The sequence below is a fragment of the Ambystoma mexicanum genome, chromosome 9 (assembly GCF_040938575.1).
Source record: "Ambystoma mexicanum isolate Mex_15411 chromosome 9, UKY_AmexF1_1, whole genome shotgun sequence".
Classification (NCBI taxonomy): Eukaryota; Metazoa; Chordata; class Amphibia; order Caudata; family Ambystomatidae; genus Ambystoma; species Ambystoma mexicanum.
This window is the reverse complement of record NC_090931.1, coordinates 230286491-230308940: the sequence shown is the minus strand read 5'-3', so window position 1 is coordinate 230308940 and position 22450 is coordinate 230286491. Positions and strand designations below refer to the sequence as shown.

At 42.5% G+C, this 22450-nt stretch overlaps 1 protein-coding gene across 1 annotated transcript in view; it reads left to right on the top strand.

The window, feature by feature from the left end:
* The window catches only part of LOC138487896 (NXPE family member 1-like), a 397077-nt gene that overhangs the window by 180481 nt on the left and 194146 nt on the right, over nt 1-22450 (top strand). The window contains exon 3 of the mRNA XM_069614521.1: nt 5181-5866. Within this exon, the coding sequence (XP_069470622.1) occupies nt 5181-5866 (686 nt within the window). The remainder of the gene's footprint in view (nt 1-5180; nt 5867-22450) is intronic.

The following is a 22450-nucleotide window of genomic DNA, read 5'->3' as shown; positions in this document are numbered from 1 at the left end:
CCAGTGTGGGAGCGACAAAATAAAGGTGCAACAAGTAGGCCTGCCGCAGCAGAATGTAAAGGCTCCCTGGGAAGATAGTGGGTGAACTTCGCAGAGATATTCAGCATGTTGCTCAAGCAGGGCAGTGTACTAGGCAGAGGGCCTTGAAAGCAATACGCTTATTAACCGGCAGCCAGTGCAGAGAACGAAGCACAGGTGATATATGGGCCCTATAGGGGGGAGCCAGTGGCCACCCGAGCAGCTATATTCTGGAGGCATTGGAGCTGCTGTATTAAGCCCTTTTGGCTGGGACAAGTATGGTGAGTTACAATAGTCTGAGCGACTAAGTACAAGGGCAGCAACTACAGGTGGATGTAAGTGAGAAGGTATCAGCAGGAGTACCTTCCTCAGAATTCTGAGATGAAAGTGTCCCCCTTTGCAAACAGCGGCGACTTGTGATTCCATGGAAAGTGAGGCAGAGACTATTGCACCCAAATTCCTCAATGTATCAGCCGGGGCAGGAAGAGAACCCAAAGAGGAAGGCCAGAAAGAAGACCCCCAAAGTGAAGGATCAAGAGGTGAACCCACCACCAGCACTTCTGTCTTGTCTCCATTCACCTTCAGCCAGTTGCGGTTCATCCACTCCCCCACGGACGTCAGGCACCGCCGCAGGCAGGACGACAACTAAGCCTTATCAAGATAGTTCGAGAAATACTCTCCAAGCTCATCCAATAGGTAACAGGAAGGTTGAATATAAAGGTTGAAAAGTAGGGGGGACATGCATGCTCCCTGAGGGACCCCACAGTAAATGGGGGAAGAGGGAGAAGCGGCCTCACCCCAACGTACGCGAGAAGTAAGATTCTGGAGAAATTATCTCACCCATAGAATTGAGTCAGGAGTGCAGCAACCATGTTTCTCTAAGGCAAGCAGGAGTTGGTCATGGTCAAGAAGATCAAAATCACCTGACAAATCAAGCAGAACCAGCATGCCAGAGCGTCCTACATCTGAGAATCTCAACATGTGCGTCTGTAGATCAAATAGAGCGTTCTTGGTACCGTAGAGCGGTCTAAAACCAGACTCTTGTATTCAGGATGTTAGTCTTCTCAACGAAGGTTTGTAGTTGGTTAGTAGCTCATTTATCAAGCACCTTGAGGAGAAAATGACAGTTGGAGATGGGGCGCAGGTTACCAGGGTCGATGGGTCCAGTCCTTGTTTATTAACAAGAGGGGTGATAGTGGCTTTCTTAATGGAATCAGGGACTTGATTATTGGTAAAATAGGAGTTGACAAATCTTATCAAAAAGAGTGCAAAGATATCTTTGTAGTCCAAGAAAAAGTTAGTTGGAATGGTGTTCTCTGGGCACTGAGAGGGGCGCTTGATAAAGAGGGTAGCTCATGTCGGCAAGAGAGACAGGAGCGAAGCTAAACATCTGCTCTGATTCAAGGGTCAGAGGAAAAGGAGGAGGACAGAGAGGCAGATGTTTATCAGCCAAATGTTTAGCTATGATTTTATCCTGCACCTTGTCCACCTGGGCTTCGAAGGCAGTCTGTATATCAACACAGACTTGGTCCGTGGGAGCTATAGCGATGGAAAGAGTGCTGGGTTCCACTAAGGACTTTAAAATCTCAAAACGTTTTTTAGAACTGTTGTTTGCTTCCTCTATTTGTTTGTTATAGAATTTATTTTTAGCTTCAATAATAGCTATCCTGTAGTCTTTATCTAAGATTTTCTACTGAGCTTTATTATCTACTGAAGGACATTTAAGCCATTTAGTCTCCGCCTGATGTTTCTGAATTTTCATTTGGCACAGATCCGGTGTGAACCATTTCTGGTGAGATGGATTATCTCTAACCGGCTTACGCCTAACCGATGCCACACGATTCAGCATGGAGGGTATAACGTTATTAAAGGTGTCAGTAAGGATAAAAGGAGGGTCCAGATCAGATGTGGCTGACAAATTTGTGTTGCCCTTATTGGTGTGGGCAGTCTTGGCAGGGGTAATATGCAAGGTTACCTCTGACTGATGTAGAGGGAAAGATTTATCATTCGTCTCAAAGTCTAAACTGCGAGGCAGGGGTAGAATGCATGAATTGTTAACTGTATTTAGTGGCTGAAAGTCACTCTTAGTGAGAGGTAATCTACTGGACGACAGAGCCAAGAGAGGCAGAGGAGATCCATGATTATCTAAAGGGAAGGGCGCTTCTGTACGTAGGTCCTTAATGAATTTGTTCATAGCAAAACTCTTGTGGGCAGTCATCCTTGCGTACGAGAATAGAATTGGCTAAAGGCAGGGCAACTGGGAGGTCTAATCTCAAGGAGAGATATTTATCCACGTTGGCTAGGCAGCATGCCTTTTGGGCTGCAAGCAGCAGATTGAGGTTATCTAGGTAACCCATGTTGGTACCAAAGATAGGTCATCTGATTGCTCACAGAGTACAGGACACAACAATGCTAAGGGACCACCCCTGTGAGCAAAAAGGCAGATTAGATCGAAGTATATTGTCTTTCCACACCTTTCCAAGGAGTACCAGGCCACCAACGAGGTGTAGCAGCTTTCGAAAAAGGACAGAATACAGTGGAATGTACAACTATCAACACAGAACGATGGCCGAGCACACAATAAGCATGCAGTGAGTTATACCTCACAAGGTTTCAAAAAGAGTGCAGAGCAGACTTACGGGAGGAAAAAGCCGACACATTCTCATTCTGTAACCATTAAATTGGGTAAAATTAACACTTATAAGCACTCTGTAACAATGTGTTATTTGTAATGTTAATTGTTTTATGCATTAATCCTTGAACAGTTTTCAATAGTTATGTTTGGTTGCAAGTGGCTTACAGCTTCAGTTTGAGCTATGTATTAGAGTTACCCCCAAATACATTAAATGTAATTTAGTTTAAATGAACCAACAGATAACCACAATATTCACTGTTTTTACTACAGAATTAAATATCCTGAACCATATTAAAAAATCTGAGCACTTCCACACCAGGCCCGAATTTGCTGTCATTTGCTAACCTGAAGAATGATTCACTCACATGGGCAAAACTAATGACAGTATTGTTTCAGGATATATGTCATAAAAAAAAATCCCAGAGGCATGGAAAATGTCTTGCGTCTTAATGATATATAAAAAAGTGGATAGGATGTTCCCACACAATTATAGACCTAGCACCCTTCTGAACATCGAATCTAAAATATTCACATCCATTGTGTTAGAAAAACTAAATAACTGGATTAATGATAAAGCGGTTTTAGATGTGAGACAGATTGGGTTTAGACGAAGCATTGGTACAGATGCAGGAGGGCTCTTACTACATCATTTGCTGAATACGGTGAAAGGCAAAAGGTCTGAGAATCTTTATGTAGCATCAATGGACTTGACGTCAGCCTTTGACCTAGTGGATAGGTCCACTTTGTGGAAAACCCTAATGTCACTGGGGATCGACAACAGATTACTAAATATTATCATCAACCTATACTCAGATACAGTGATGAGGGTCAGGTTAAATAACAAGGGATTACTAATTGACATCATAAACACCTCAAATGGACTAAAACAAGGCTGCAGGCTCGCAGCCACTTTATTTAACCTATATGTGACTGAAGCTGGGAAAAAACTAAATAAGAGTGGACTGATTGGTCTAAAGATAGGTGATCTTATAATACGATGGATCACCTATGCTGATGATTTTCTGCTGATTGATGGCTCCAAAATAGGGCTACAAAGACTAATAAATGACTTTGGCGAATACATCTCAGAACGAAAACTAAAAATGAACCCAAGTAAAACAGTCATCTTTCATGTAGGGTGTAAAAAGGAGAAATACTTGTGGCTCTGCGGTGGTATGTAAATAAAAAGCCAAACGCTATTAAGATTCCTGGGCTATGTTGTACATAAATCCTATTCAAATGAGATAGCAAAAAAAGACACTGTTACTGAAAGCAAAAAAAGCCTTGTTGCAAATTAAAGCAGTAGAAAGAAGATTCGGGAAGTTTACCATAGCACCGTGTATACAATTCTATAGGCTGAAAATTATCCGAATACTAACTTATGGGATGGAATTTCTACCAGATTCTATGGTAAACTTCTTGAAACAGGTCGAAGCTACAATATGGCGCAAAATACTATTCTTTATACCTGTGTGCATACCATTTGAGATGATTCGGGGTGAGTTGGGCTTAACCTCTTTGGCCTGCATCATGAAGATTAAAAAACTCATGAGAAAATGTCTTACGGCAAAAAATGATTCCCTGTACTATTACATGCACGTAGATAAGAAGAGCAAATTTATGGTGGCCTTAAATGAGTCATGTCTCAAAACGCTGGTAGGTGTGGGTATGTCATTTCAATCATTGATAAGTAAACCAACAAAAGTAAAAGACACAGTAAAAGCGTTTGACTGGGTAGAGAACAATATCATACTGTTGAATTCGAAATTATATGCACACGTGGTATCTTTTTGGAAATGGTGTCCAAAGCCACAGAATTATCTGTTAAAATACCCCTCCAAGTTGTTCAGAAACAGGATGATGCGCTTTCGTTTTAATGTTATGAACTGTAACGAAATACTAGTAATAAGAGGTTTAAATGCTATGGGCTCTACTGGATGCAGATTTTGCAAAGACACAAAGATGAAAGAATCACTGTTACATCTGTTGTTGGAATGTACCAATCTAAATGTATCAAGAATTGAATGCTTCTCGAGATTTGTAAGTGATACCTCGCACGTTAACAGAGAGAAATTATGGCATGATATGCTACATGGTAGTTCAATAGCATTGAATTTGAAAGTGTTGTCATTTTTAAATACCATATGTTCACTAGAATGAACTATAGGATGGGGCAACTGCTTAGCTGGATCTTAATTAGTACTCAATAGTTTGTAAAAAAAGTAGTATCTAAATGAAGAACTGTATGATCTGTAAATAGATGCCATGAAAGCATGGAATCAAGTATGAATGCTTTTATTCTATTTTAAGTGAAGATCTGTTTGTATAGTGTGATTTGTTAAAGTTTTAGAGATTAGAAGCATGTGAATTTATGTGAAAAATTTTAGTGGTTGTAAATATGCAAAATTTAGTAAGCAAATATTTTGAAATTTTGTATGAACATTTTTTAAATTGTGAAAGGTTTATATAAACCAAACAATAAAAGAATAATAATATTCAATGTTTTTAATTAAATCTTTCTTTTGAGGTTTCCTGTTTTAGGGCTTTTGATGCAGCTGCCACCTCCAGACCTAGCCTGAGTGAGTCTGAGCTTGAAGTTATTGAGGTGTTCAACCAAATAGAAGCACAAGTGACCAAAGTCACTTTCCGTCATTTCAACCACACAACCAGCCCTGTAAATAGCCTGGCCACCATTAAAGACCCAAAGAATGAGTACTGCACGGGGGATCAATTAATCATTCGACTCGACATGTTCGATCATCTGGGCAATCGAAAGGAACATGGAGGTGACTTCTTGAGGGCCAGAATCTACTCACCCGAACTCAGAGCAGGGGCTTCGGGAAAAATTGAGGATTTCAACAATGGAACATACAATGTCAATTTTACCCTTTTTTGGGAGGGAAGGGTTAGCGTATCCTTGATGTTGTTTTATTCTAGCGAGGGTGTTTCAGCCCTCTGGAGAGCAAGAAATGAAGGCTATAAATATATTCGTTTCACTGGCACCTTCAAAAATCTGACACGCGACGTTCACACCGAGTGCGGTTTTCACATAAACACAACAAAGGAATTGTGCGAGTACCTCGACCGGCGGGATGGAGAATTTTTCTACTGCGTTAAACCTGAAAATGTGCCGTGTGAGGCTTTCATCCAATTGATGTCGAATAACCGAGACCACTCAAACCTGAGCGATCTGGAAAAGGAGCTCTTCCACAGGTAAACACCTCTATTAATATGGCGTGATATAGAGCATTCATTGTAGAGCAATAAAGATGAAAAAGTGATGGATGGAAAATTAGAGATCAGTTATGACAAAATGGTCCCTTCACACCCATTGATATTAGCCTGTCTGTTCAATTATTGAAGGGGAGAACCATTTTACCCCTGACTCCGATGGGAAGATCTTTGCCCACACGGTTAGTCCTTATTGGGCGGCCAATATGTATTATAGATGAATCTGTTTACGTCCAAGCCCTAACTTTAAACTGCAAAACGAAGTTCTCTCTGCTTTCTGATCCCTTGTAAAGGAATGTACTTGGTTCTCCAATAAATTAAAGGAACCACAAGGCACAACCTTTTTTAGTCTGGGCTAACATAATTAGCAGCAACTATTGTACTAGAGTACATATATGAGAAATGGCATATGAGGAGGTACACACATCTTGTAAGTTGTTGGTTATTTCCGCACCCATTTGCCCATTGTCATGCTAATCCCTATGTCCATTCCCACCCAGTTCCTGCCCCTCCCCGCCCAAAACACCCCGTTGTGGGAATTCTTTGAACTAGCTTTAATCAAGCCTCACCATCAAACTTTGCACTGGAAGTGCCTGCCAGTGGTTTCTCAAAGCAATCTTCTGAGAGTTAATTACTTCATTGGAGCCATAAACGAGCTACTAGAGTAATAATAATGTCTAACCAGATCTGCCTACAGCTGCCTGACTTATAAGCACTCTGCTTGTCCTTCACTGAAGCCCTGTTTAAAAAAAAAAAGAAATATGGCAAAGTCAATAGTTTTGGCTTGTATATAAGTATCAGGTATTTGCTGAAAGAAACTAAGGAACATCTTTATCTAGAAGTCCCAAATAAGAGTCTGACTGTGCCCAAATCTACGCTTGTCCTCACAACTATAAGTAAATCTAGTGGGTGAATCTAGTTAGCAGAATATAACTGTTCAAAAGTAAAGTTTAAGCTACTTTCAGCTTGAGTTCTTCTTGAATTCCCCTTTTCCAGATCAGTACAGTTCCACTAGAGATTCACTTCAATAGTATTTGGTCAAGTTCTGAAATTACATTCTCCAGGTTCAAATGTATCGCAATTCATACAAAGAGGAGGTCTTGGGATTCCATACCCCAAGTTCAAATGTATCATAGTTCACAGAAAACCGATGTCCTGGTACTCCCTTCCCCAAGACTTCAACTTAGCACTCAAGTTGGGTTCATCTGTTCAAAGTTCAAAAGAAAATACAGGGTCCACTTGATCCACCTTTAGGTTTGCTTCACCAATAGTTTCACATTTCTTTTCGGTTTGTTCACCATTCAGGGTTTCCTGGTCTAGGCGCTGTTGTCGGACCACACGGTCGACCCATCACAGGTCACACAACCAGTAACTCTATACTTTGTCTTTGGCTTGATTCTTGATATTGGTAACTTTCACATTAGCAGATTTTCTGGTCTGGGTGCAGTTGTGAGACCACACTGTCCACCCATCACAGGTCGCGCATCCATGAATCTGCCTAAAGCTGTTGCTTAGTGGTTCTTAAATATTTTTAGTTATGTTTATATTTCTGTGTGCTGTTTGAAATGTCTATTTGAGTTGGTGTTCATTTACCATTCCACATATTGTTGTTTGATCAAATAGCAGCTTTCTTTCAGTTTGGTTTTCAATAGATGCAGCATTGACTTGTGCTCACTCAAATAGCAACTTTCTTGCAGTTCAGTATTTAATAAATGCAGCGTTCACTTGCGTTCATGGAACGTTACTTACTTTCGGTCACTCGGAGCGCTCCAGTCTCCCCAGTGGGAATCTGTAGAATTGACTGGAGAAAAACCAAATGGGATATTTATCCGAATTTCAGCTGAACGAAAATTATGAACACTTGAACATTTAGAATAAATATCCCATTTGAATATAGTGAGCAAGGGGAGCAGGGGCGTCCTCTGCACCCTTGTTCACTATAATCTCAATAGGGGTTGAGTTGTTGTTCCCTGTGACCTAAACAATGAAGGTTTAAAAAAGGACCCTTTGTTGCCAGTTCCCATGCACGTAAGTGAAGAGCACTGGCGTCACAGAGGAATTGAGGAGTCGGCGGCACACAGCGAAGTGTGCCACCAAAGGGTAAGTAGGGGATTGCAGATGGCCAGAAATGTCAGCGGAGAAAAAAAAAAAGTAATTTTCGTTTGAATGACTTTCATTTTTCTCTCCCTCAGACATTGTTGATTTTGACAAACCATAGACAATCTCCCCAGTGTCTTCAGGCACTTACTGGCTCTACACAGCTCCTCTCAGCGGCTCTGCCGTATGGGCAGCCAAACTGCCAGTTCATCGGGCATGTCGGCACGCACAAACCGGCTTCTGTGCTCTGCTCCACCTCTGCTATACTGCAGGGCTTGCTGCCCACCTTCACATACGAGGGTTCCCAGTACTGCCCATTTCCTCTGTCCGGTCTCCCAGGATCATTGCTCGCGTCTTGGCTTCTTGGTGTTCCAGCATGCTGAATTCTCTCCTTCTCTCCCTTCTGCTGCTTCTTGTATGCTTCTGGGCGCCACCTTTTATACTCTTTTCCATTCTTAACCGGCAGCAGGTGGAGTGAGTTACACTCAATTGCCTGAAATCCTGTTAGTGTGACATGCCTGATCGTCATTATTGGATGCCTCCAGGCCCCTCTTCTTTGTCCCAGTACAAGTGGTGTTTGCAATAGGAAGTGTGCACTACTCTTAGCTGCCTCTTCCTCTTCTCAGTACTTGGGTGGGAAATTATAGGGAAAAATTGAATAAGACTGACAATATCCCATGGAAACTGAGGGAAGGTCAGGAAGGTCAGTTAGTGAAGGGGGATACCATGTCTCACCTTCAGGTACCCTCTCCCCAATCCCCAAGGACCTTCCATCCAGATGTTTCTTCCTTCGTTTGTCCACCCCCACAGTCGGGATCCAAAAGCGATGCCCATTCCCATGCCACCTGAACAGAGTAACCCTAGTGAGTAGATGTGAGAGTACCTTCTGGTTTCTCACAATATCCACATGATAATAAAGAGCCAAATGAAGAAAAAAAACAAATAAACATAAATTGCCTCAAAACCAGCCATCACATACCCATTAGGCCAAACGGTGCTACCCCCAACTTTGTGAGGGTACTTTGAGGAACACACACCTCTTTTTATCTTTCCTGATTCTCATTACACAGTGAAGATCCCTGTGCAGGGCTTCAGCATCAGCCCGAAGCTAAAGTTATGGAACTGCCTCAAAGTCTGAGTGTGGAGGCTGAGGGCAAGGGAGAAATATTAATTTTGGTCAGTGGGTGTACAGACTGTGTGAGAGGACTTTGAGGTTTGTGGGAGATACCAGAGTATGCCTCTCGGAAAAATTACTAGGGATTCTGGCTTGCCCCGATCACATGACAAATGCTTGACAAATGCTGTTTGTTGCACTAACAGGCAAAAGTCCCCACAGGCCCACTGAGCACAGCACTTTAATATGCTAGAGTGAGTTTGGAAGCAGCAGTTAGCCTGCCAACCAACATACTAAGGACGGTGAAGTGGGTGCCTGGGGTCCTCCTATTTCAAGCAACCCTTTCTCTGAGAAAACATTCCTTGCTCCCCAAAACCCTTTTCATATACTTTAAGGCGATTGATAGAGTTTGCATATTGCTCCTTGCCTTCATCTGCCAATTCCCAGTTCCTTGGGATACAATGCATCTGTTTGAGATATCTGGAGAGCTGGATTTACAACAGTGATGTGAGAAAGTGCAATGGGACCTGTCTGCTAAAGTTCAGTGATAGGAGTGCAGAAAGGGCAAGGTTTTTTCTGTCTTGTAAGGCCTACTCTCCTCTCTTTAATACTAACTGACTACCCTATAAGATCCCATACTACCTTTCACTATACACACAAATCCCTCACATGTGGCTGGAACAGGCCTAGCGGTTATCTCAATTCCACTAATCCAGCATGGACTACGTTTTTCTGGTTCCATGTAATTTCACCGCGGGATGTTTTTTTCACTGAGTTTTTTACCGTGATTTTTTTTTTTTTACAAAAAAAGCATCAAATTTTATTTTAATCATTTTTGGGCATTTCCCACCCCCTCAAGCCCCCCGTTTTCTTTCATTTGTATTTATTCCCAAACACCCACACCCCATATATATAATTTACTAACGCCCCCAAAAAATGAGATTTTTTTTTTAGGAAAAAAAATCACGGCATAAAAATCAGCGAAAAAACATCCCGCAATGAAAGGACGTTGTACCGTTTTTCCTCTTTTACCCTTGCAAGTGCGGCAGTCTATCAGATCTTGGGCTTTCCCCTTTAAATAACATACTCTCAAGTGTTTCAGTCAAACACATTGCAGCAAAATGGCCTGCACCCAACCACACCACAAATTTCATATATGCCTCTCCTTCTACCCCACTAAGAACCCTCTGGACATGAGTATGAATATGAGGGGGAAACAGGGAACTGGGGGGGCAAAAAGAAAACAAATGTATATTTTCTTCGTTATTTATGGTTTGTGAACATTTAATTCTATAACTTTTCATTCAGTAAAATAACAGTACGCCTTTTGTAATACATGGTGATCCCTAATAATAATGCAGAAGTAGTTCACGAAAGTGGTCTGTTTGTGGTGACCTGGTGAGTCTTTTGGCAGTGTCCTTGAATCCTGGGAGGATCCTCATGCAGCAGTTTCCATATTATCCGCGCCGTAGAGTTCGGAAGTGGTTTTCAAAAGTGGTCTGTTTGTGGTCTGCTTGGGGAACAGTGAGGGTGGTGAACCACCTTTTTTTCCCTTTCCTCCCTCTTTTGCAGTACAAGACTCTCTACTGCCAAAGCAAGTACGAGGTGGCACTCAACCTGCTCCGGGCACAAGGTGAGATTTGTGGAGATTTTGAGTACCGGGCCACACTTCAATACAACACTGCATTAGTGGCAGAGCCTTTTCTTGGGGTATGTAAGGGAGGAAGAGTCTTTTTGCCCCCCCCTCATGTACATTCTGCATGAAAGGACTCAATTGCTCATCCCATTGCGGGGAGATGTCCCCCCTTGTCTTTCCTCTGACAGCGGAAGGAAGCCGTTGGATGACACACATAAACACCATTTTGTGCCATACCAGACTCCATCTTTTTACCAGGCCGTACATTGATTTCTGAAAAGCCTTCTCTCCCATCGTCCAGTGCCACGCACAGCCAGCACTGATACCCCCATCACCTCTTCACCTGTCTGCGCCACGCCAGCCCTTTTCTCACAGAAGCCTAGGCGCAAATAGGTGCAAACAGAAACGTTATTCTTTCTCTTCCTCTGAGCTCTTTGCCCTGTGTGTGACAGGGAGGAATCTTGACTACTGTACTCTTCCGTCTCCACAAACGTGCACCTGATCCTTCGATCTCCACCTTAAGAAATTACTGCCTGCACAACCTTTTGCCCCACTGCTCTTCGTTCATTTAACTGTTTGAAAAACCTTTGCCCACGGACCACCCTAAATTGCCCCCATATACCTAATCCTGCGTGATCATATATTCTCCTTTAGACCAACACCCATCAATCCGTTCATTTGAACCATGTGGCACTAGGCTGAATGAATCACAGATCAAAACCCCCCAGATAAGGCACCTGGGGAGAAGGGCCACTGCACCACTGCCCCCATAAAGGCTGGGTTAGAATGTGAATATGTTTGCCTACGATTTATAGGGGACCCCTCCTTCTGGTACAAGTTTTAGGCTCAGCATTACTCTTTGCATGCCAATAATTATTGTGTAGTTTAGATTAGCTAGAACAGTTATATCTTATGGACCCAGCCTGACCTGCACCCTGCGAAGATGAGCCCAGCTGACTCACGTGCCCACAGACTGCCCCAGTCACAGAAACCAATTGGAGACTGACACTGTTTATTGTTACATACTGGGCCATAGGAGTCCACCAATGAACGTTGTTATTTTCCACTGTATGTAATGACCTCGGTCATGATGTCTTTTTGCTTTATGAGGTACTGTTCATGTATTGTTTGGCAGAGAGCTCGCAGTGCAACAGAGACCGCTGCGTGCATCTTTTACCTGATATAAACTTTGTTCAACTTGCAATCTATCTCCTGGCCTCATTCCCTACTGGGGTGTGTCCATTTATTCTGAATTTGGCATCTATGTTTGGGGAATGACCACCTGCTGCTGAAAACTGTTGAAAATGCTGATGAAAGCCCAGGGGCACTCTAAACCCTCACACACAATTCCAAGGTGTACGACTTTAGATCTGCAAAAGCACCCCCCCCACCTGAACACTGGTGAAAAGGGGAATGCCTCATTGAGAGCAAATATACTGGGGAATCTTGAACAATCAGATCTTGTACCAGCGAATCAGGATGGGGTGAGTGGTACAATTAATGCTTATTTCCCCTCCAAGCCCGGGGGGTCGAAAAAGTTACCAAACATGTCTATCGTGGAGGAGGATGCAGGCCCCAATCAGGAGAGCCAGAGCTTCTTTCTTCATGAAATTGAAAATAATTCATTGTTGAAGCGGTGTTATGCCTTACATGGAAGCTAAGAAAACATCTCCGCCAAGGAAGCAGGTTCTTCAAATACACTGGCAGTGGAAAGGGAAACTACTAACATCTGGTGTTATGAGGCTTTGAGCGAGGGTGGCTGTGATGAGGGCACATATGTTTTCCATGCTGAATCCCTGCAAGAAAGACTATCTGGAAGCCCCAAATGGTTTATGAAACAAAAACGGACTTTGTACCACCTCCTGCCAATAACAACTTTAGTCCGCAAGCTACTTTGGTGGATGGCTCCAATATTGGCTTTAGTCTTGGGGTTCTTCAATTTGCAGTCAAAATTTTGATGAAACTTTGTGGGGCAATTTATGAAGACATTATAAATCAAAGGGCTATGATATCACTTCTCCTAGATCTGACTTGCTCAAACAAGCAGCCCTGCAGTAACTCTAAACCTTGTACTGAAGCCTCTAATGTTCCAGCACAGCAATGCTCTAACATCGCTCAAGCTGATCCAAAAATTGTAAATGAAGCGAATGAAGTGAGCCAAGTTTCACAATCTAGTCTACTTACCCGTAAAGGTATGGTGAAAAACCTGCAAAAAAAGGCCAGAATACACAGGTGGTCACCAAGTCCCAGACCCTTTACTCTACCTTGAGATCAGATATCATTATACATTCTAAAAAGACAAGGAAACAAGCTGCCTGCCATAGAAGGAGATCTGCCCAAGTAGCTGGTACTCTGACCAGTTGGCTGATGAATGAAGATGGTCCACAACAGGCGATTACCATTGTGCCTATTATTCTGCCTATTGTTCAGCAGGATAGGACGGCCATGCCCGTAGTAATCGAAGAAGAGGATGAAATCTCCCAGAACTATGAGTCACTAAGTGTTCTCCCAGTTGAGGAACAAGAGTTTCAGGCATTTAATCCTAAGGTTCTTACCAGTGGCCTGCGTCAGTCACGAAGGGCAGCCGGAACTTGAACAGGTCCACCCTTATGGCGCTACTTTGTAAAGTCCCCTCCCTGAGACTTTTGAATTCGGGTGATTTTGATTTCATTGAACCCCTAACCTCAACAGCGGGTAAGGCCACCAGAATCCATTGCTGTGTGCCTGAAATAGCCTCTATGATTCGACAGCACCAGGCATCTCTCAAGTACTTGGGTTTTGAGCTGGATAAAAAGGAGCACATAGACATTGTGTTGGTGTGCTGCCCTCTAGTGCAAGGGTCCACAACCAGCAGAGCAAGCCCCTACTGTAAATGTAGTACCTGACTTGGGAGTTAAGTTTGATGATATCAATGACTGGGAATGGTTGCTGAGAGTCCTTCCCAAATCCAGGCATAAACGCTGAAGCTGTAAAATATTAAGTCAGAACACTCGTGGCTTTTTACACTGGATGTGTTAGGGGGTATCCCAGAATGCCCTGCTTGAATTTGACATTTTTGCTCTTCAAGAGACCTGGGTAGCTTTGATGTCCATATTGATGGCTTTGTTGTGTTTCAATATAAAGCTGTTAAAGGGAAAGTGGGGCGACCATCTGGAGGGGGGGTCTTGATTGGGGTCAGAAACAACTTAAATCCCTCTCTAGTTGGCCCCAGTCAAGATTTCTAGGAAAGTGGGAAATAGCCTTGAACTCATGTTAATTATAAACATCTACAACCCGCCAGGTGAGGATGTTGCAGAGGAAGTGCTTGATAATTTAGATCTTGTCCTGTCTGATTGGGGAGAAATGGCAGCCCTTAACCCATTAATATTGTGTGGAGATTGGAATGCTAGATGTGTGGATAGATTTGAAGGGCCGACATTTGAGAATGTGTCCAAATCAATTTCTAGGCCACATAAAAAATCGAACTCCAGGGAACAGTAGTGGCTTAGAACTTGAGGGACTGGAATTATTCTTGCTCAATGGACGAATGAAAGGGGACTGCCCTGGCAGTTCTACCTGGTCCACAAAGGGGAAAAAAGGCCACATTGGAGTATTTTGCAGGTGGTTAATACTATGAGATCTGTTCCTAACACAGTGACCATGCCGTGTTGCTTCTTGATCTAAAGGTGAACAAGATTGAAATTAACATCCTAAGTGTGGCTAGGTTGAACCAAATCATGCAGGGAACCGTCTTTGTTGGACTGAGGTCAAAATTGGTAAACTGTGTGCAAGGGTCTTTAAATGGGGCTTCTTTGATTGGAAAGCTCTCAAGGGCAAAAAGGTTAATGAAATTGAGGCTTGGTTCTCAACTGATGCACACGAAGAGGGGGGTTGTAATAGAGCTCCTACGGTGTTTAGTAGCATCAAGTCCATCCAAGACTTTGACGTAAAGATCCGTGAACCTTGTACATAGACATTTGTCGACTTAGGTTGCGAACAACCCTGAATGGGCAATTAGGGAATTGTGTGCTTGAAATTGCACGAATTAAAAGGGAATACGGTTCATGGTTAAAAGGTTGAAATGGGACAGTTTGTTCAGCTGTATATGACAAGGACTCTGGAATCTTGTGGAAATTACTGGCAAAAGCTAGGGGGAAAAGATAAGAACTGTGTTAACACAATCTCGGGAGCAGCCTGGTGCGCCCCTATTGCACAAAATATCATGACCCCTGTGCTCCATGTGTATTCCCACAGGCTGACTTGGCCTGGCCTTTGGAAATTAACAAGAAGACTCTTGTGTTAGCAATAAACAAATTAAAGAAATCAAGTCCACTGGGGCCTAACTGCATAGCTAATGTGGCCTTTAAAGGGGACCCTGAGAACGGGGCACACGTTATGCTTATTTTGTTTGCCCGTGTATGCAGAGAGCATGCAATTCCGACCTCATGCCAGCAGTCTGTCTTCATACTCATCTGGATGTTAACAACTACAGGCTGCTGTCCATGTTGGACGTTACCGGCAAACTGTTGCGACAATGGTCCTAAAAGAACTACAGAAATGGGTGAATGTGAATAATCTCCTCCACCCGTTTCTGACTGGATTCCCCCCAGTGTCGGGGCAGCCTACAACATCAGAGCCTTAGACTTTCTTATTCAATCTACTTGTGGAAATAGCTCAGTGACACTACGTGGATTTCAAATCTGCTTTCAACCAAGTAAATAGGGAGATACTTTGAACCAAACTTGGCAATTTGGCCCTGCCTTCTTCGGCTGCTGCAAATATTATCTCCGCTCCATATTAACAATTGGGCCTATGTTAGGTTGGATAATGGAGGCACAGTGACATAATTGATTAGAGTCAACAGGGGAGTCAAACAGGGTTGTGAGTTGGCTCCCCTGTTGTTCAATCTGTAAATATCTGACCTTATTAAGTGCCTGCTTGTGAAAGCCAACTGCCCCCCGAAGATCGGCCCGGTACCAGCAGTTGCTATGTTATATGGTGACAATTTGGTCATCTGTGATCATACCTTAGTGGGCATGAAGAACCTGGACAAGACTAAGATTATGTTAATAACTCAAAGGAAAGTCCATAAAGTCATGACGGAAACTACTCTGGGTGTGATAGACTATGTTCCTGTTTAGCCATATTTGGGTTTGGAATTAAATGCCCTGTCTGGGTATGGCCAGATAATTGGGAGCAAAGTCAGAGGGGCCAAACAGTGGACCTTAGAAGTCCTTAGCAAACGCTCATGAATATGATGGATGCTCTATTAAGGGTATCGTAACATTGTACAAACAATGCCTCTTTCCTACAATCCTTTATGGGCTTGAAGCCCTGGCAATGCAGGACCTTGCTTGCTTGAATAAAATAGAGGGCTTCTTTTGGCGCACAGTCTTGAATCTTAGCCCCCTCTTGCCCTATGGAATTCCTACGATTAGAATTAGGACTAACATCACCAGGGGTATGGCACTTAGGGCATGTGGCAGCTTCTTTATGAAGTCTAAGACCAATGCGGGCTGTGCTTTGCTGGCTCGGTTGGGGGACAGTGGTGATAAAGAAGTGGTATATAGGGACAGTAACTTGACAAATCTAAACCTCAACACATTTGATAAGATCGATTGGGTCCCAAACTGATTTGGGAACATCCTATGCTACACTGAAGGAGGCCCTTGTGAGGCGTTTCAATAGATGGGACTGGTGTAATAATTATACACACATCTCTAAACTAAAGGGATATGGGGAAGTTGTAAACGTGGTGCACAGGTATAGTAAAACCCAGCCCTATCTATTCTTATGGCCAGACAGAGAATTTAGGCAGTTACAGCTTAGAATGAACCAATTTCCTGTCTTGGACGTGTATGGCCCACATAAACAACTTACCCCAGAGGCATGGTTCTGTCGTATTTGTAAAAACCCAGAAAAGAGTGAAATGGCAAGACATGTTTTGACAGTGTCTAGACATGGGACCCACATATATGTGTGCACTGGGGAGTTTGGGCCATAGGTACGAGGCTATTACTACAGAGACCTTTTTGAACTTTTGCTTAAACACTGATTCCATCTCCTTGCAGATTGCCTTACATCGGGTGTGGCTTCAGGTGACCTAGAGGTGGCCCTCCCAGTAAATAGTATGAGCGAAGGTAGGCCAGAAATATGTGACATATGGGGCTAAGGCTGAAATGTAATGCTTGCTTTGTATACATTTTCTGTGCAAGTTCGTTTTTTACTATAGGTTGTAGATTTTAGTATCAAGGTTATTTCATTTTACTTCATATTGGTTATGTATTCATGGTTTTTAAGATGACACTGATAAAATTGGATGAAATTGATTTATTATTTGAGTATTTTATGTTTTATGCCTCATATGTTCTATGAGTTAGGTTTATGAATGTAGTATTGTTGACTGTTGATTGGGAAATTGTAGATGATCTATTAGTACCTGTATGAATTTGCTGTATTGTGTTATGTAAACATTTTGTGTAAAGTTAAATTTGAACTAAATCACAATAAAATTATTATTAATAATAATTAAGTGATCTTGTATAGTGTCCTGCAGCCATTTTTGTTGGCCAAACTGCGCGTGGCTCTAAAAGAAGGGGGATATTGTCAGTAGGATAGCAGAGAGGCAAATCTGCAACCTGTGGTGTTGATGTGTGCAGGTCGGAAATACCGGGTTCTTGTGAGTTATATGTCTATGGAATTGTCAAGGGGAGACCCTAAGGGCTGAAGTGGAAAGAGAGTTTATTTTGGTGCTGCCCATTAATGTGGGGGATTGTGATAGGGCTGACGAGGAGCTATGGGGCATAGCTTAGTAGTGTTCCAATGGAGTTGATTAGGCATGTGGTCTCTGTTCACAGTGGATGTTCGAAAGTGCTGTAAGGTAAGGGTGAGGTTTTAGAGGCTGGTTAACTTATGGGGTAGACCTATGAGTAAGGATTGCTGAAGCGGAGGGCTAGCATAACCGTAAGGTGGGCTTGTGTCAGGGTTGTATGTACCTGCTGAAGAAGCAGGTGGGAATTTTCAGTGTTAGCTTTTGGGTTCCCTTTTGGTTGACGGGCATCTGATCAGAGTAGGACTCTATATGGCGGGTTAGTCGGTGGTTGAAAGAGTCGTCCTAGAGCTCTCTGTTGCTATGGTTACACATTCAGTTGGAGAAGAATGAGGTGAGTAAGGGCCATAAAGTAGGACATTTATTGTGAACACCTTTCAAAACTCATTTACACTGGTAAATCTTACAAAAATAAATTTTGGAAAAGTGGGTCTGCTTTATATAATTAGTATAGGTCCCTAATTATAAAAACCACCTAAAAAATCAAATGGAAGTACATTTTAAGTAGCAGTGCCTCTCTCACAATTTGATTAAGCCCTAGTAATATATGAAAATACAAATTCATTTTGAAAAATGCTTTTACAACAACGAAGCAGCTTACGTGTTTTGTTTTTGTAAAGGTTTGCAATTGCTCTGTGTGATAAAGTGCAATTTTCCTATGTTGTACCTACTGTTATAACTGACTGCTCTACCCCCCCTCCTCTCCCCAAATGCTCTCCTTTCTGCTTGGTGTTGTAACAATATATTGGAATACAACGCTTAACATAGGGATTTCCTTCCCCCTCCCCCAATTACACGAGACCACAACATACCGTTGGCTGGGATTCAACTTGCCCTATCTATGACTCGTATAGAGCCACATGGAGCCCTCACCCTGTGCTCACGATGAGCCAAGAACCAGGAAGGGGTATGGGCAGAATATATATGTATTTATAATTTTTGTTCAATTAATCTTTAATGATGAGATACGTCACCTTCTCTGGGGCACACAACCAAACTTCAACAATTAACAGAGAATTATACTTGATAAAGTTTAGACGAAAACGAAGCACATTTTCAACATGAGAACACGTTACACATTGTACATGCTATCCTTTGTTTAATTCCCTGCACATATTAAAATGCTTGCCGTTTTGGAAACACAGATTTGGACAAATGCGTGTTGAAAATAGCACCCTGTTTTCTTTTCACCCTCAAAATATTCTAAAATCGTGGTGCTAGCAGGGTCACCTACTCTCAGGAGAGAGTGTATATTGTTCAATTGAAATTACACTAATTTCTCTTTGCCAAGAACTTCTGCCTCCAGCAGCAAAGACCCAGGCATCAGTGATATGCAGGACCCCTCTGTTTAAAGGTCAGGTCTAGAGAGGTGGGACCGTTTAGGAATTTCGTTTGGGGGCAAGGGCACCACTTTGTTCAAATACAACGGTTATGGAGTGGTGACAGTTGGGAATTTCGTTTTAGGCAAAAACACTTTTCTGTTTAAATACATACTTTAAGGAGTGGTGACAAATGGGAATTTCATTGTTGTGGCTAGGACACCCCAATTACTTTATGTGACTATTGCATTCCCGCTAGAAGAGAGAGTGGACGTTTCATACTCGTCCAGGCTCCCCCCTGTGTCAATCTATTTGGGAGTTAATTAAATTAATATATAGTCAAATATGCTAAGGGTCTACACAAACCCCCCCCCCCCCGCCACTATGAAGGGAAGATATTAAATCAGGCAGATCCCCATACACTTGGTTTCAAATGGATCAATTCTACTTACATGGGACCTCTGTTTTGGGGTTCTTCCAGAAGACAGCCAGGCTTCTCTTTCATAAGTCTGGTCACTTCAGTCAGCAATGGTCCCCAGCTTTCATCCCTCATCTGGCTTCTCCTTAGGGATCAGGGCCTAGTAAACTGTTGGCTTCCCCCAGTTTCTCGCACCCAGGCAAAGTTTAAGGCATCTCCACCCAATTTGTATTTGTATTTTTATTTGTATTTTTATTGTGCTTTATATAGCGCATTTGTCCAAAGTGCTTTACAAAAGAAAATCAACGGTACATAGAATCAGCAATGGAAATCCACATTCAGATACTGCCAGTAACAATCAATCAGAAGACTGAAACAGGTGAGTTTTTAGGGAGGAAAGGAACGAAGAGTAAGAAGTGATGGAGCGGAGAGACAGAGGGAGCATGTTCCAATGAAGAGGAGCAAGAAGCTGAAACGGATTGGTCACAAAGGGGACAGGGAAAATTAAGCCTGAAGAGACCAAAAGAACGGAGAGAGCAAGAAGGATTATAAAATGAAGGGAGAGATGCAAGATAGTCGGGGTCAAGTCCGTAAAGAGATTTAAAAACTAGGCAAATAAAGTTAAATTTAAGCTGGGAATAGAATGTCAGCCAGCCAAGTGAGGCAAGAGATGAAGCGTCGAGTCCTGATAAGAAAGAAGACAGAGTGAATGAATAGAAGAATGGTAAATTGATTTAAGAAGAGCAAGACATGAACAGGGAAGACTAAAGAATGTAACAGAACAGTAAAATAGTCGAGAGAAGATTAACGAAGAGAGAAGACATTTTGTGCCATGAGAAGTAAGAAAGGGGCGGACTCTACAAATATTATAGAGATGAAATCGACAGGAGCGAGATGAAAGAGAGATATCATGAGCAAAAGAAAGGTTAGAGTTGAAATAGAGACCAAGATTACGAGCAGTGGGAGAGATAGATTGGAGGGAGGAAAAGAAATAGAAGGCGGTGGAGACTGCGGTAGGAGAGTGTTAGCAGGAAAGAATAAGACTTCAGGCATTTAAGGTAAGGAAATGGGAGGTCATGGAGAATTTGATAGCAGAAAGACATGTTGAGATAGTGTGATGAATATCAGGCGTGAAAGACGAGGAGTATCATCAGCATAGAAGTGGTGCGATAGTCTGAAAGAAGAAATTATAGGGGCAAGAAGCGAAGTATATAGAGAGAATAGAAAAGGACGCAGGACTGCCCCTTGAGGAACACCATGATCAAGGGGAAAAGATGGAGAAGTGTTGCCACTCTAGGAGACAGCAAAAGTATGGTTAGATAAGTAGGAAGAAAACCACGATAGAACAGAACCACGAAGACCAAAGGAAGAAAGAGAATCCAAAAGCAGAGAGTGATCCACAGTGTCAAAGCAGCAGATAGGTCAAGAAGAATGAGAACAGAAGAGTGTTTAGAATAACAAGCTGTAAGAAGAGAGTTAAGCACACAGCCCAGGTCTGTTTTAGTGGAGTGACAGGGATGAAATCCAGACTGAGTAGGGGGAAGAAGAGATAGACCAGACACGAATGAGGAAATTTGTGAATAAACAAGCCGCTTGATAAGCTTGGATAGAAAAGGTAAGAGATATAGGATGAAAGTTTGAAACAAGAAGGGAATGGTTGTAGGTTTCTTTAAAATATGAATAATGATTGCATGTTTGAAAGCAGAGGGAAAGGTAGATGTGGAGACAGGTATTAAAGAAGGAAGCAAGAAAGGGTGCTAAGAGCGGATAGATTCTGGGAATGAGCAAAGAAGGAATGGAATCAGTAGGGGCAGTGATGGGGTGAATTTTGGCCAACAGAAGAGCCACCTCAGAATCAGAAACAAAAGCGAAGTTAGAAACCAAGTTGGAAGGTGTAGGGAAATATAAAGGAGAAGAATTATAGGAGTGTGATGATAGAATGTCCTGGCGTAAGCAATACACTTTTGGAAGAGAAGACGTTTGCAAAATCAGATGCTGATAGAGATGAATCAATAGAGGGATCAGATGTGGGAGATGAAGAAGCCGAGTTAAAGTTTGAAAAAGACACAGAGGGTGGGTAGATTGACTATGGAAAAGATCAGAGAAATAAGTGCATTTAGCAGAGTTAATACAGTTAACATAAAGAGCGTGATAAGAAAAATAAGTAGCGTGATTGGCGGGAGACCGGAATTCGGCCCAGCACGCGACGAAGAAGACGGCGCATGGAGCGGAGATGGGAAGAGAGCCAGGGTTGGCTAGGTTTGTGGGTAGGCTGAAAGGAAGAAAGAGGATAGAGTTGATCAAGACTAGAAAATGAGGAAAGGATGGACATGGCTTTGTCCGCAGAGAAAGTAGAAAAATCTGTGAGATGGAGGAGAGTTTATGCAAGTGTCATAGAAAAGTGAGGAATTAAAGTTGCGTAAGTCACGCCTAAAGAATGTATTAGGTGAAGAGAAAAGGGGGATACTAAGAGGGGTAAGTGGGAGAAGAGATAGAGAGAGGAGAGAGTGGTCAGATAGATAGACAGGTAAAGCAGATATGGAAGAAACAGTAAATGATGAAGTAAAATCCAAATCAAGAGTGGAACCATAGTGGGAGGAGTAGGAAGTGGGGATAGTAAATGTGAGTCAAGTATCGAGAGAAAAGGAGAAGCTAGGTGAGTAGAAGAAAGATGGAGATTAAAGTTTCCAAGTAAAACAAGTGGAGTGGGACTAGGTACAATATGTCCAAGAAGGTGATCAATGTCCTTGTAAAATGACACAAGTGGGCCAGATGGGTGATAGACAATAAGAAAGGAAATGGCATGGGGAGCAGTGAAAATCTTATAAAGAGACTCAAACGATGAAATATCTGGTAAAAAGACAGGAGAAGGAATAGATAGACAGTTAGAACAATACAGTAAACCAACGCCGCCACCATTGGCTCGAGGAACATGGGCAAAAGAGGACAGAGAGGAGGTAAGAGAAGCGGCTACAGTAGAATTATGTGGGAGAATCAAGGTTTAGGTTATGCAAAAGAAATGAAAATGAAAGCATAGAAAAAAGTCCAATACTGCCATGGTCTTATTGCAGAGCAACCTTGCATTCCATAGGCCGAGGTCGATAGCAGTGGAGGTGTCGGTAAATGGTGGATAGATGAGATTAGGATTCGGACATGAGTCTATAGAGTGACAGT